General features: G+C 45.0%; 2 protein-coding genes across 2 annotated transcripts in view; one reads left to right on the top strand and one right to left on the bottom strand.

Moving 5' to 3' along the window:
* LOC122552709 (ALK tyrosine kinase receptor-like) overlaps nt 1–15,593 on the bottom strand; it is a 1,076,775-nt gene that overhangs the window by 10,552 nt on the left and 1,050,630 nt on the right. The window contains exons 25-27 of the mRNA XM_087991243.1: nt 12,270–12,362; nt 4,647–4,748; nt 11–145 (exon numbers count right to left, since the gene is read on the bottom strand). Coding sequence (XP_087847369.1) covers nt 11–145; nt 4,647–4,748; nt 12,270–12,362 — 330 coding nt within the window. The remainder of the gene's footprint in view (nt 1–10; nt 146–4,646; nt 4,749–12,269; nt 12,363–15,593) is intronic.
* LOC122552711 (CAP-Gly domain-containing linker protein 4-like) overlaps nt 1–15,593 on the top strand; it is a 433,681-nt gene that overhangs the window by 307,996 nt on the left and 110,092 nt on the right. The gene's annotated exons all lie outside the window — the stretch shown is intronic.

Raw genomic sequence — 15,593 nt, 5'->3', positions numbered from 1 at the left:
ATTTACGTACACAGGACCAGGGCAGTTTTTGGGTGGATCCATTCGACCACCACTTGTGACAAACTCCAGCACTTCCTGGTTACTCTTGCTGGGATACGGCATGTACCCAAGTGAAAAGATTTCCCACAGTAACACTCCAAAGGACCTGCAAAGAAACAGCAAATCTCAGCCAGTTCCAAGTTGTGTCACCAAGTTAAAGTCCTCCATTTTAATTCTTGATCATAATTTACATAAATTAACCGGTTTCCACCCTCCTTTACATTGTCTCATGAGGCACTGATCCACTAGCAGGTGAGAATACAATTGGTCAAGCAAGAGATTTCCTTGCGTCTGTGAGAAGTGCACACCATGCGTTCACAATACCATCCCCATCAATCTTCAGGCATTTGACTCTTCCCGATAAATGCGAACAGTAAATAAGGGTCCGCCCCTTACCATGGAGCAAAAATGAATTTAAAAAGGCATCGAAATGAATATATAGGACGCATCTATGAAATTACAGATTATAGGACAGATCTATTAAATTACAAATACTCTTAATTTAAAAACATCATCTGATATGAAAAAAGATACGTTTGGGAGCCAAAAGGTACGAACTGAAAATCAATTTTGAGACGGACTAAAGGCCGGTGTGAGGAGGGGAGTCCCAGACTAGGGGGTGTCACGGGGAGGGGAGTCCCAGACTAGGGGATCTCACAGGGAGGGGAGTCCCAGACTCGGGGGTGTCGTGGGGAGGGGAGTCCCAGACTAGGGGGTGTCACGGGGAGGGGAGTCCCAGACTAGGGGGTCTCACAGGGAGGGGAGTCCCAGACTCGGGGGTGTCGTGGGGAGGGGAGTCCCAGACTAGGGGGTGTCGTGGGGAGGGGAGTCCCAGACTAGGGGGTCTCACAGGGAGGGGAGTCCCAGACTAGGGGGTGTCGTGGGGAGGGGAGTCCCAGACTAGGGGGTCTCACAGGGAGGGGAGTCCCAGGCTAGGGGGTGTCACAGGGAGGGGAGTCCCAGACTAGGGGGTGTCGTGGGGAGGGGAGTCCCAGACTAGGGGGTGTCACGGGGAGGGGAGTCCCAGACTAGGGGGTCTCACAGGGAGGGGAGTCCCAGGCTAGGGGGTGTCACAGGGAGGGGAGTCCCAGACTAGGGGGTGTCGTGGGGAGGGGAGTCCCAGACTAGGGGGTGTCACGGGGAGGGGAGTCACAGACTAGTGGGTGTCGTGGGGAGGGTAGTCCCAGACTAGGGACTGTCACGGGGAGGGGAGTCCCAGACTAGTGGGGGCCATGGGGCAGGGAGTCACAGACAAGGGAGTGTCGTGGGGAGGGGAGTCCCAGACTAGGGGATTCATGGGGAGGGGTGTCCCAGACTAAGGGGTGTCGTTGGGAGGGGAGTTCCACACTCGGGGCTGTCGTGGGGAGGGGAGTCCCAGACTAGGGGGTGTCATGGGGAGGGGAGTCCCAGACTAGGGGTTATCGTGGGGAGGGAAGTCCCAGACTAGGAGTTGTCGGGAGAGGGGAGTCCCCGACTAGGGGGAATCACGGGGAGGGGAGTGACAGACATGGGACAGTCGTGGGGAGGGAAGTCCCAGACTAGGGGCTGTCGTGGGGTGGGGAGTCCCAGACTAGGGGGTCACGGGGAGGGGAGTCCCAGACAAGGCACTGTGTGGGGAGGGGAGTCCCAGACTAGGGGGTGTCACGGGGAGGGGATTCCCAGACTAGGGGTGTCTCGGGTGGGGGTGTCCCAGATTGGGGGTGTCACCGGGAGGACAGTCCCAGACATGAGGCTGTCATGGGGAGGGGAGTCCCAGACGAGGGTGTGTCACGAGGAGGCGAGTCCCAGACTAGGGGATGTCACGGGTCGGGGAGTCCCAGACTAGGGACTGTCGTGGGGAGGGGAGTCCCAGACTAGGAGGTTTCATGGGGAGGGGACGCCAGACGAGGGGGTGTCGCAGGGAGGGGAGTCCGAGACTAGGGACTGTCGTAGGGAAGGGAGTCCCAGACTAGGGGTTGTTATGGGGAGAGGAGTCCCAGACTAGGGGGTGTCGCAGGGAGGGGAGTCCCAGCCTTGGGGATGTCGTGGGGAGGGGTGTCCCAGACATGGGGCTATCATGGGGAGTGGAGTCCCAGACTAGGGAGTGTCACGTGGAGGGGACTCCCAGACTAGGGGGTGTCCCGGGGAGGGGAGTCCCAGACATGGGGCTGTCGTGGGGAGTGGAGTCCCAGACTAGGGGGTGTCACGTGGAGGGGAGTCCCAGACTAAATGGTGTCTCGGGTGGGGGAGTCCCAGACTAGGGGGTGTCACCAGAGGGGCAGTCCCAGACATGGGGCTGTCATGGGGACGGGAGTCCCAGACTAGGGGGTGTCATGGGGAGGGGAGTCCCAGACTGGGGGCTGTTGCGGGGAGGGTAGTCCCAGACTAGGGGGTTTCATGGGAAGGGGAGTCTCAGACTAGGGGTTGTCGTGGGGAGGGGTTGTCAGACTAGGGGGTATTGCAGGGATGGGAGTCCATGACTAGGGGGTGTCACGCGGAGGGGAGTCCCAGTCTAGGGACTGTAATGGGGAGGGGAGTCCCAGACTAGGGACTGTCGTGGGGAGGGGAGACCCACACTAGGGATTGACTTGGGGAGTGGAGTCCCAGACTAGGGGGTATCGTGGGGTGGGGATTCCCAGACAGGGGAGTGTCATGGGGAGGGGAGTCCCAGACAAAGGGGTGTCATGGGGGTGGGAGTCCCAGACTAGGCGGTGTCGTGGGGAGTGGAGTCCCAGACGAGGGTGTGTCGTGAGTAGGCGAGTCCCAGACTAGGGGATGTCACCGGTCGGTAAGTCCCAGACTAGGGGTTGTCGTGGGGAGGGGAGTCCCAGACTAGGGACTGTCGTGGGGAGGGGAGTCCCAGACTAGGGGCTATCACGGGGAGGGGATTCCCAGACTAAGGGCTGTCACAGGGAAGCGAGTCCCAGACTAGGGGGTGTCGTGGTTTTTGGGAGTCCCAGGCTAGGGACTGTCACGGGGAGGGGAGTCCCAGACTAGGGGGGAAACGGGAAGGGGGGGGCCCAGACTAGGGACTGTCACAGGGAGGGGATTCCTGTGGTATGCCACTATACACTGGGCACCAGTCACACAAACAGCCCCATAAAACTACCTTCTGTCTCCTGTCCCTGAGCCAATTTCAAATCCAACTGACGAAGTTACCCTGGATCCCGTGAGCTGCTTTGTCAGTTTCCCATGTTGGACCTTGTCAAAGGCCTTGCTAAAATCCATATAAACTACATCACCTGCCCTTGCCTCATTCAAATACTTGGTCACCTCGTTGAAAAATTCCACCAGGTTTTTTAGACATGACGTCCCCCTGACAAAACCATGCTGACCATCCCTGATCAAACCTTGCCTCTCAAAATGGAGATTAATTTCTCCCTCACTATTCTTTCCAATTGTTGTTCTACCAGTGACGTTAGCCTCACTGGTCTATAGTTCCCTGGTCTTGTAAAGTGAAACCATATTAGCTGTCCTCCAGGTCCCCCATGGCCAAAGTTAGTTTGCAAATTTAATTCAGGGCTGGATACAACATCTCACACAAAAGCCTGGGATACAATTCACCTGGACTTGGGGATTCATCCACTTTTAAATCCACCAAAACCTCCCATCCCTCCTTGCTTATCACATCAATTTGCTCGAGAGCTTCATTGTCCACATCCTTGAATTCTGTACTTACATCCTCCATCTCCAGAGTAAAGTGAAGTGAAGATGTGAAGTGCTCTTTAACACTCTACCAATATCATCCAGTTTAAAGCACCGATTGCCCCTTGATCACTAATCGGCCCTACTCTATCACTTGTTATTCTCTTTCGCTTGATATACTTGAAGAATATTTTGGGATTCTCCATAACCTTGCCTGCCCCTGTTTTCTCATATCACCTCTTTGCTCACATAATTGCTTTCTTGAGCTCCCCCTGCATTTTCTATACTCCTCTAGGGCCTCTGTTGTTTTGCTTCCTTTGTACTTTACTCAACTGTTTTCTTTGACTTTCAACCCGTCCTGACCCTAGTTCATCGTATCTCTTTACCCTACACGAGCTAGAAACAGTTCCACAACACTCAATTCTGAAGATTCTATCCCCTTGTGCATTCCCTTTTCTTTTGCCCAATATTCCATAGTCATTACTTTAGTTGTCTTGGTCCCACTCTCTGCAATTCCTTCCTTTTAAAACCACTGCATACTTGCCTCTCTTGGACACCCTACCCCCTTCAGCTCAGCACCTGTTCCCTTCATGTACCTGTGAAGTAACTTGGGACAGTTCTTTGAACTAAAGGCATTATTTTAATGTAGTTTATTGTGGTTGACTGAGATTACCAACTGAGACCCAAATTAGTCTGAGCTGTAGTGCGCTTGCTTTCTAGGAATGGGTAGAGATTGCTGAAATTCATGTGATGCATTTCATATAATGGGCATGGTGAAAGGACAGTGCTTACAATGGACCGCTACTCTGTAGAAACTATTGGAAAATCTTTCTTTTTCCTTCGTCAGTTGTAGGTCTGTGATTAAGCTGTCAGCACAGTAAAGCTTGTTAAAGTTGCTAACCTGAGGTAAGTTAATTCAGTTGTTACCTTAACCTTTCCTTTTACTCTTTTTTTTCAGGAACCGTGCGCTCAAACACACATACCAAGTATCTGTTTTTGAAGTAAATATTCCTTCCATGAAGGCCTCTGGTGGCATCCATTTCACTGGGAGCATGGCACGACCACCCTTTCTGTAATAACTAGCCCTGTGGAATCAAACACAAACAAGTATGATCCTTCTGTGTGATAGATGTTAAAGGAAGTGTCTAACATTATGACAGTAAAGTGGTAGTTCAGCAAACCAGCCAGTAGATGAAGTTATCTCTGCTTTTTCTCAGCCTTTAAAGTAAATTCAAACAGTTTCATATATTACTGTTAATCAGCCGTACTTTGCAGGCAAAAACTGAATATGTTTCATACTTCATAGCATAATATGGCTATTTGGATTGATATTTAAGCCTTGCTTTGAGTAACTTGTAGATCTAAAAGGAAATGCTACATTAATATATATTAATACATCACTTATGTAGATCAAATGCTGACAAAAAATGATACAGCTGTTCTTTCCCAGAGCAAAAGAAGCTTTGATAAATATTTTTGCAATTTGTAGTTACTCTACTGGAAGCACAAGATGTTCTGGTTTTGGCATTTCATTTTCAGATAACAATGAAGATGTCAATGCAGCTATTTGGTGGGTTAGTACCTCTGTTAGGAGAGCAGACAGAGGAATTTCAAATAATCATTGACATTGTGGACTAGGATCCCACAGGATGACCTTGAAGTCTGGATGTATAAAATGTCTGTCATGGATAGTTTTTTAAAATGGATAATTAACTGCTTCATTCACTGGCTATACGAAATAGTAGGCCATTGTCCCAAAAGGAATGTAATGGTTTAATGTTAGATTGAAAATTTAATTTGCACAACCTTGAAAAGTGAACTTAAAAGGTTAAAAGAATAAAACAGTGATAAATTATTCTGCTCACATAATCAATTGCCCAAAAATCGACAAAATAATTGAGTTAAAATTAATGATGTAAGGCTATAACTTCCTTCATTCACTAATATCAGCAAAATAAAGTGGGAAACCTTTTGTCAAAATTAGCAAATATACTTCACTGCAATACAACAGAAACTGTTGTAATTCCTGCATCACTATTTCTCACTTTCTTAGATTATTTCCATTATTTATTGATATACATCAATCCATTTTCACCCACTCCTATGATTAGTCACAACAAGGTTAATTTATAAGTGATTCCCTCCCGTGTGGATTACATTCTCCTAGACAAAACAAACTTGCATTTTAAAGGAGTTAACAAAAGAGTTTAGTTGTCACAGAGACAATTGTATGGCACAGACACAGACCCTTTGGTCCAATTCGTCCATCCCGACCAGATATCCGAAACTGATCAAGTCCAAACTGCCAGCATTTGGCCCATATTCCTCTAAACCCTTCCTATTCATATATCCATCCCGATGCCTTCTAAATAATGTAATTGTATTAGCCTCCACCACATCCTGTGGCAGCTCATTCCATAAACACACCACTCTCTCGGTGGAATGAGCTGTTAAATGCTAAGTGAAACAATAACGTTACACATGCACACAGATCAGTAAAGAAAGGTTAATCCAACCAAAAGGTGAATGTTAAAAATTATATGCACCAGACTGAGTCTTTCATGAAGAGTATACAGTCAAACATGGCAGCTGTTACGGCATCATTTGCTGATATTGTTGATGTTGGGAGTTGATCAGTTGAACACGGTTCTTGGCTTTGCAGGCTGAGTGGAATTTTTTTGTCTTGGTTCCTTTCAATGGTGCCTGGCAGCACTCAGAGTGACAGTCATTCTTTGAACCTGTTGTAGGGGTGTTTAATTGCTGTTCTCAAAGCTGTGATCTTCACAAGACACTAATTCACAGTTTAGGAGATCAGGCCACTAACACACAGAGACCAGATTTGAAGCTTGTTTGTTTGGAATGGGGAAAATGCAAATAAGGCTCACATCTAGATTGCTTGTTTTCACTCTGAGATACTCGCAGGATTACAGTTCAATTTGTCAAGCATTTTCTCTCTTTGAAATTCTTTGACACCGGCAGGTGTGACTTTCCAGAGTTATTTTCCAGGCAGCCACTGGATTTACATCCCCAGTCACTTTAGCTATATCAGTCCTCTTTCAAAACACCCATTATGATCTGTGATAATGATATCACCTACATCTGTTAACCTTTGATTTCTTTGCGAGACTATATTTCGTCTGAGAGTATACTATAGGCTAGAGTTGCAGTTTTAGGGAGTTTCATAGAGTGTTTCACTCTGTGTGAGTTGAGCAGGTTTTCTTATGCTATTCTGTGCAGCTCACTTCAGTATGTAAGTCCCATGCCTCTATTGGCACTCACCAGCAATGGGAGTTCACATTCCTCTGGAATTTCTGCTACCACTGCTATATTTAAACTGTACATCAGGACAACTGCTGCAAAACAGGAACGGTCTCTTGCAGTTGCATTATGGTAAGAATTGCCATGGAGATGGTTGACAGAGTCAAGGTGGTAGCCCAGTGTTCTGGTAGGGGTCTGGAGGTCCTGTTGGACAGGTTAGTGGAGAAGTGGGCCATCCACTTTCCTATAGGCTGCTAGCAGAGACCACAGCACCATTCCCTACCAGCCTGGTCTGGTGGTCACCAGTGTCAATGCGTGGTCCACAGTCCAGAGGATCACCCAGCAATGCAGGTCAAAGAGCTTTTCAACTCCATCTTTGAAAAGACAAGCATCTTCCCTCTGCTACCTTACACTTAATCTAATTCTACTGTGCACCTACTTCACACTGAGACTCATGCTCTATCACTCTTACAACATCATCGCTCATTCACTGATGTCCACCTCGGTCTCCCAGACTATGAACCCCACATTCCCTCCGCGCCTCAGTCACTCACTCACTTGGCACACCTCCCCTCCTTTCCCACACCTGCACAAAAAGCTGTGCTGTCCACGTTGATTACACTCAATTGTCTCATTCCAAGAGAAAACAACCCAGAATAGACTGGAGAGGGTCAAGGAAGATGGCCAAAGGTCATCCCATCCACCCCCACACCACCACCACCACCACCACGGACTTGTCTCCTTGTCTTAGCAGGAGATGACTGTGACCATTCATATGGTGACGCCCAAGACCTCCAAACTGTGGCAAGTAAAATTCATTGGCGGGGGATTTCAAGCTAAGGATTGTATTTTTAAGGTGAGAGGAAAAAGGTTTAAAAAAGACATGGGGAAAACTTTTTTATACAGAGAGTGGTTTGCGTTTGGAAGGAACTTTCAGAGGATGTGCTGGACTTTGGGTTGATTTATTGTTGTCACATGCACCGAAGTACAGTGAAAAGGTTTGTTTTGTGAGCAGTGTATGGAGATTATAGTATGCAAGGATGGCCCGGTGGCTCAGTGGTTAGCACTGCTGCCTCACAGCACCAGGGACATGGTTTGATACCAGCCTTGGGCGACTGTCCTTGTGGAGTTTGTATATTCTCCCCGTGTCTGCATGGGTTGCCTCTGGGTACTCTGGTTTCCTCCCAGTCACAAAGATATGCAGGTCAGGTGGATTGGTTATGGGAAATGCAGGGTTAAAGCGATAGAGTGGTGGTGGTGGTGGTGGGGGGGGAATGGGTCTAGATGGGACCCTTTTCAGAGGTCAGTGTGGACTCGATGGGTTGAATGGCCTGCTTACACATTATAAGGATTCTATGAACTAGGACAGATAACTCACAGGGTGCTTAGACAGATTGAGGAATACAAGGTTACAGCTGCACAGGAGGTGTACAAAGCAAGATCAACATTAGATTTGAAATTAGAGAGGTCCATTCAGCAGTCTAGTAACAGCAGGGAAGAAGCTGTTCTCAAACCTGTGGGTAAGTGTGTTTAAGCTTCTGTATTTTCTGCTGGGGTGGGAGGAATCCATGGTACGAAAAGTGTAGATGGAGTCAATGGATGGGAGATGGACTGGGCTGCGTTCATAATTTTCTGTGGTTTCTTATGATCCTGGGCAGAGCAGTTACTGTGCCAAGCCGTGACGCACCTGGATAGAATGCTTTCTATGGTGCGTCTGTAAAAGTTGCTGGGGATCCTTATGGACATGACAAATTTCCTTAGCTTCCTGAGGAAGAAGAGGCATTGTTGTGCTTTCTTGACCATCACAGCTACATGAGAGATCCAGGACAGATTGCTGGTTATTGTTACTCCTAAGAACTTGACACTCTCAACCCTCTCCATCTCAGCTGCATTGATGGAAATGGGGATATGCCCTTGTCCTTTCTTCCTGAAGTCAATGACCAGTTCTTTTGTTTTACCGACATTGAGATAGAGATTGTTATCATTGCACCATGACACCAAGCATTCTATTTCCTTCCCATATTCTGACTCATCATTATTTTAATATGTCAGCAAACTTGTAGATGGTATTCATACAAAATTTGGCAACAAGGTCGTGAGTGTACAGGGAGTACATTAGGGACAACATTAGAAAAGCACAGCAGGTCAAGCAGCATCCAAGGAGCAGGAGAATCGACGTTTTGGGCCAAGGCCCTTTAACAGGAATTATTAAGGGGCTGAGAATACATCCTTGCGGGGCTGCAGTGTTGAGGATTATTGTGGGGGATGTTCTGTTGTCCATCTTTACTGATTGTGGTCTGTGGGTTGGGAAGCTGAGGATCCGGTTGCAGAGGTTGGAGCTGAGACCTAGATCTCAGAGCTTTGAGGTTAGTTTGGTTGGGATTAAAGTATTGAAGGCAGAGCTGTAGTCGATAAGTAGGAGCCTGACATAGGTATTTTTATTATCTAGATGTTCCAGAGATGAACATAGGGCGAGGGAAATGACTTCTGCTATGGACCTGTTTCATCAGGAGGCAAACTGCAGGGGCTCGAGGCAGGCTGGGAGGATAGAGTTAATGTGGGCCATGACCATCCTCTTGAAGCACTTCAGGTCCGAGCCACGGGCGGTCGTCATTGAGGCATGTTGCATGTGTTTTCTTGCTTTTACAGTCACAATGTTTAAAAGACATTTAGATAAGTACCTGAATAAGAAATGTGTGGAGGGATATGGGCCAACTGCAGGCAGGTGGGATTAGTTTAGTTTGGGATTAAGTTTGGCATGGACTGGTTGGAACAAAGGGTCTGTTGCTGTGCTGTATGATTCTACGATTTTCTGACTTTTTAAGTGCCATGCTGCTTTCCCATTATCATCACTGCAAATGTATCCTTAATGTGCCCAAACTCCTACCAATTAATCTTAACTCATTCTCTCTCGGCGCCTGCAGGCATCAGCTGCATCAGGTGCCCATCAATGCTAACCACAATGATGCTGCCTCTGACATGCATTCCTCTGGCTTTCACCATGGATAGGCTGGCAGCTGCTACGTAGACCCAGATGTAGTACTGGCAGTATCTGTTGGGTATTGGCATGGACCCACATTCTATTGCTTTAGTTACTGCGCCCAGGATTAAAGATGGAATGAAACATAGGTAGCATTTCATGGGGCAAGTTGCTCAGCCTCTCATCTAGGTGTTCCCCTCACCAAACTGCCATGTTATTTTCTGCATTGCTGTCCCCGTAAAACTGATCAGCTTTGATCTTTCTCAAATCTTTTATTTAACTGCTATCCTCCCCAAGTTACCCTCAAGCCACAAACATATAACTTAGTTATAACAAAGATAGCTATGCCCTGAGGCCCCATCGAAGTCAGGGCTGTGGAGGCCATCAATGATCTCCCTCCCACTGTATCCCTTGCCCTCCCATGCTCTGTCATCATCTCCCCTCCCATACAGGTTGAGTTGTCCCTCACTTCACAATTATTGTCCCCTCTGCATCCCAGCATGCTACCTTCAATCTCCAAAATTAACTTTCCCAGTTTCCCACCAGAGCACTGTACCCTAATGACCCCCTATTTGACTTTCAATGAACAGATTCCCTGGATAGACTGTGGCCTATCTGCCTAACTGACTTGGAAAGGCAATTCCAACTGAAGAATAACCATAACCCTCATTGATCTCTGTACAGTTCCATGCCTAACTTGCCTCTAATTTCTCTCCTGGTTGCACTGGACCTGCAGAACAGGCCGTGGTCCAATTCCCAAACTGCAGTGATGTGAACTCCTTACTCTGATCAACTCAACCACTCGAATGAGTATGGCCAAGCCTCAGTCTGCCTTGACCTAAGAACTTCTTGCCTTAGTCTTCAAGAATGGCCACTTAGTTGGAGCACATGTAGTGTCTTTGCCACATGGTTGCCAACAAATGCTGCAGGTGTGACACTGATAATAGCATATCATCGTACACTAACATATCCACCTCCTTTATTTCCTTTTGGTCTACACTAAAAGGCAAGACATGATAGCAGTGTTCAATGCGGTGGTGGGTACTGCAGATACTGGAGATTAGAGTCAAGGTTAAAGTGGTGCTGGAAAAACACAGCAGGTTAGGCAGCATCTGAGGAGCAGAAAAATTGATGTTTCAGACAAAAGCCCTTCATCAAGAATGCATCAGCTCTTCCCTCTGGCAGCTTGTGCTCTGTCCAAATCCATCAGGAAAACTGCCTTCCTCTCCACATCGCACCATTAACCAGTCATGAATCTGAGAGAACATCTTTCCCATTTGCTGCCAACTTAATCTCAAGTCAATCACAGACCCAAAGAATCACGCAGTACAGAAAAGGCCCTTCGGCACGTCATGTCTGCATCAAGGGATGCAATTTAATTTGGTTAGCATGTGTTTTAATGGCTGAACGTGACATGTTGTTGCATTACAAAGAGCTTATCGACACTTGTCTTTAATTTGCTATTGACGACCTTCCCAATTTTTATCCACAGCTGAGAAGTTGACACTTCACCTCCCACACAATTAAGTGCCTCATTTCCTGCTCCTGGGAGTATCATTAAATTTATTCCATTGTTCCTTCAGTGACATTTGAAATCAGTTTTTGACTACTTTTGTTGTTCAAAGTATCATAGAAAACTCTTACATAAACATATCATGTGATAATCAGCCTCTCCTGTCAGTGGCAGTATTGTTGTGTATCAGTAATGTGCCTCCCAACTTCTCAACTTGTGATGAGAATCCTCTGCTGCAACCAACTCTACTTCCATATTTCTGAGATGAACACATTTTGCTATTTTTAATTACAATGTTATATAAAAACAAGAATATAAGACATAATTGTCAGTCTGTGCATCTAGGCCAACTAATTTATTTCTTTCGACACAGCTTTACTTGGAAACTATGGTCAGGCCTGACACCATATGCAATAGCTCAGAAAATTGACTTCCATAAACTGTTCCTCTCTTAGATTTTTTAAGTAATCAGAACAATGGCAGCAATATTAACACACATCTTCACTTTCTTTATTTGAAATTGATAATGGCCTAGTATTGCTGAAGCTCATTTTCCATGATATTCAGATTTTTAAAAACTGACTATTTTTTATTTGTGGAATAAGAGGAAACAGATTGAACTCTTGCTATCAAAGGTTATCTGTGTACAGTCAACTCTAAAGCTCAAACTGGGTTGTATAGTTTCAATTATTTACTGATTATTAAAAATAATGATAGCAATGCGACCATTATTAACTGCCCTCTGAAATGGCTGAGCAACTCAGTCAGTTGTAAGATAATTATGCTGGCCTTACTGGTGAACTTCACAAAGCAGAATAAAGAAAAAAAGTAAAGTACTATATTTTTAAAATTTACCTGTATATATCACGAGCCATTCCAAAATCTCCAATCTTAGCCACTCTTCCCGTACCTTTGAAAGTAAGAAGGCAATTTCTTGCAGCTATATCGCTGTTAACAAAGAGAACAAAGAAAGGTAAATGATCTCTCCCCCAATCATCATACACCTACTCACATCCATTCCAGAACAGCCGACTAATGTTGGAATAGAGTTCCACTGTCACAACAATTGCCTGCACTGCTAAAATGCATCACACAAGATTCTTCATACTGAGTGCTGCTAAGTGATTTTTTGAGTGGAATAGGGATAAGCTTGAGCCCACGCTCAGCTGATACCCACAAATTCACTTTGAGTAGGGATCACTAGATTCTAATTTATTGCAGGAGTCTTGAATGATATTTTAATTGTTAAAGGATGCTAAGATCAATTATCAAATTGGTATCCTGGTTGAGATCCTCTGGGTCAGTATGGATTAAAATTTAAACATAGACTTGTATATTTAATTATACAGCAGTCAGTGCCTTCATTGTAACATAATTGACAGAGTGAAAATATAAATTTAATTCACTCACGATTGCTGATACAAAATTACAATGTTGAAGAATTCGACCAAGGATGGAGAGAGGGTTTTAAATCTCAGATTTCTACTTGAAGGCTCAATTAAAATGTCAGCCACAGATTGTCTGAGTATACCTGAGTGAAAGGTGTCAGAGTGGAGCAAATGTAAATTGGATATTAAAGGATAAATGATGTCAGGATCATGCAAAGTCCATCCTATTATTGTCTAACTGGGTATAATATTATAATATTAATCTGACAGATCTGACCTTTGGTCATGTCATTCCTTTGATCTTCAAAATGAATGTCTTGCCACTGTAGTGGTTAATTGGAACTGGACACTTCTCAGCATTTATATTCCTAGAAATATCTCACTTTTCACAACTCTTTACATTACAGCATGTATATATTATGTACTCAAACAAGAAAATAAAAAATTCGATCAATAAAGTAAGCCAAAGTCAAGAAAGAAAACTGGCTTGGGATTAAATTGTATGGTATTAGTGTATTAGTCTATTTGGGCAGATGCCTGTGTTGTAATGAAATATTTGCATGTTTTCACCTTAGACAGCACTGGAGGAGGTTGAATTGGAATGTTGCCAAGCTCTATCAGTATGTCTGATTTATCAAAATTCTCACCTGAGTCAACACTTTAGGTTTCAGTCCAGAATTTAAGCATTTGATCTATGCTGACCTTCCAACAATATAATTGTTGGGATTGCCATTCATGGAGGGATTTTCAGCTGAGGCATCACCATGTAATGCCATCTCTCTTCTGGATAACTTGAAGCAATTGGGAGGTTCAAGGATTAAATATGCATCAAGGACAACTCAAGGAACTGACTCACAGAGAAATGTAGCATCAGGAATTCACCTAAAGAGAGCGGCAATATTAAGGACTGACTCAGGGAGAGAAGCAGATTCAGAGACTCATTCAAGGATAAGAATAACATGAACGCTGGTGTGGCCACACTTGGAATATTGTGTACAGCTTTGGTCGCCCCATTACAGGAAGGATGTGGAAGCATTGGAAAAGGAGCAGAGGAGATTTACCAGGATGTTGCCTGGTCTGGAGAGAAGGTCTTATGAGGAAAGGCTGAGACTTGGGTCTGTTCTCATTGGAAAGAAGAAGGCTAAGGGGGAATTTGATAGAGACATACAAGATGATCAGAGGATTAGATAGGGTAGACAGTGAAAGAGTTTTTCCTAGGATGATGACGTCAGCGTGTATGAGAGGGCATAACTACAAATTGAGGGGTGATAGATTTAAGACAGATGTCAGAGGCAAGTTCTTTACGCGGAGAGTGGGAAGGGCATGGAATGCCCTACCTGCTAAGGTAGTTAACTCAGCCACATTAGGGAGATTTAAACAATCCTTAGATAAGCACATGGATGATTTTGGGATAGTATAGGGGGATGAGCTGAGAATAGTTTACAGGTCGGCGCAACGTCGAGGGCCGAAGGGTCTGTTCTGCGCTGTATTGTTCTATGTTCTAAGAACTGATTCAGTGAAAGGAGTAGCAAGAAGGAGTCACTGGATGAGGGGAGTAGATTCAGGGATTCATCTGCAAAGGGGGACAGTACTTGGGACTCACTTGGAAAGGGAATTGACTCAGGTGGTCCTTTCCAGAAAGGAGCAGCATCTGGAACACACTGGGGACAGGAGCAGATCACTGACTGTCTTGGGGAGAGGTCTGGTATAATGGATTGTGATGTTGGAAACTTATGAAGGAAGAGGATCAGGTTCTAGGATTCTGTAAGAGATTAGAATCAGCATTCACACAGTAAATGAAGCAACACCGAGGACCCACACAGGACGAGAAACATGACTGGTGGTCTTATAGTAGGAAGTGATAAAGAAAAGTTCATGTAAATTAATATTTGAATTGGATAACTGTTTACTGTACAAGAGGATGTGTGATATTTCACTGTTATGGATTTCTCTTTCTGCCTTTACAACCTGTCAACCTCAAGTTTGAAAACATTTTTCTTGCATACTCTCATCAAAGGGACAAGAATTACAAAAGGATAAAATGCTGTATGATTGCGGCTGCTACAGTTTGATAGTACTTATCCAATTTCTCATCTACATAAGGCTGTACATGTACTTATGAATTAGGAGCAGGCCCCTTTTGGGAAGAAATGTGTGTAAAGTATAGCTTTATGTGTCAACATGCAGAATTAGTTATTCAGAATTACTTTATCATTTTTCACGGCATTAGTGGCTTAGCTATCATCTATTGCTGATTACTAATTGCCCAATTAAGAGTCAACCACATTGTTGTGGGTCTGGAGTCACATGTAGGTCAGATAAGGTAAGGATGGCAGATTTCCTTCCCTAAAGGATGTTAGTGAACCAGATTGATTTTTTATTATAATCGACAGTGCTAACACAGTCCCCATTAAGCTGGCTTTATTTTTAAATTCCAGGTTTTTATTGAAATCAAATTTCACCATTTGAGCCAATGTCCCCAGAAAATTAGTTCAGGGTTCCGTATTACCAGTTGAGTGACACTAAAATATGCCTTCCTTTAAACTATTAGAAGTGCAAATGTACCTATAGTTCGCTGCACGTGAAAGGTACTAGGCTGTCTATTTTTGGTTTTAAGCTTGTTACTATCTGATTTGATTTAGCTTACACACAGCAGAGCTGATGTAAGTTTATCTGCACCATGAACCTCCAAGCAGCCCAAATGACTTTCATGGACTGCTGATGTTACAAATTGACAACAATCCTGCATGGCTTTGGGGATTGACAAATGTTATCAGGAAAATAGACTTTT

Source organism: Chiloscyllium plagiosum, unplaced genomic scaffold (genome assembly GCF_037043375.1).
Source record: "Chiloscyllium plagiosum isolate Xiang-an unplaced genomic scaffold, Cpla_swu_hap1 HiC_scaffold_10, whole genome shotgun sequence".
Taxonomy (NCBI): domain Eukaryota; kingdom Metazoa; phylum Chordata; class Chondrichthyes; order Orectolobiformes; family Hemiscylliidae; genus Chiloscyllium; species Chiloscyllium plagiosum.
Note: the sequence above shows the minus strand (reverse complement) of the source record. Positions and strands in the feature narration are given on the sequence as shown.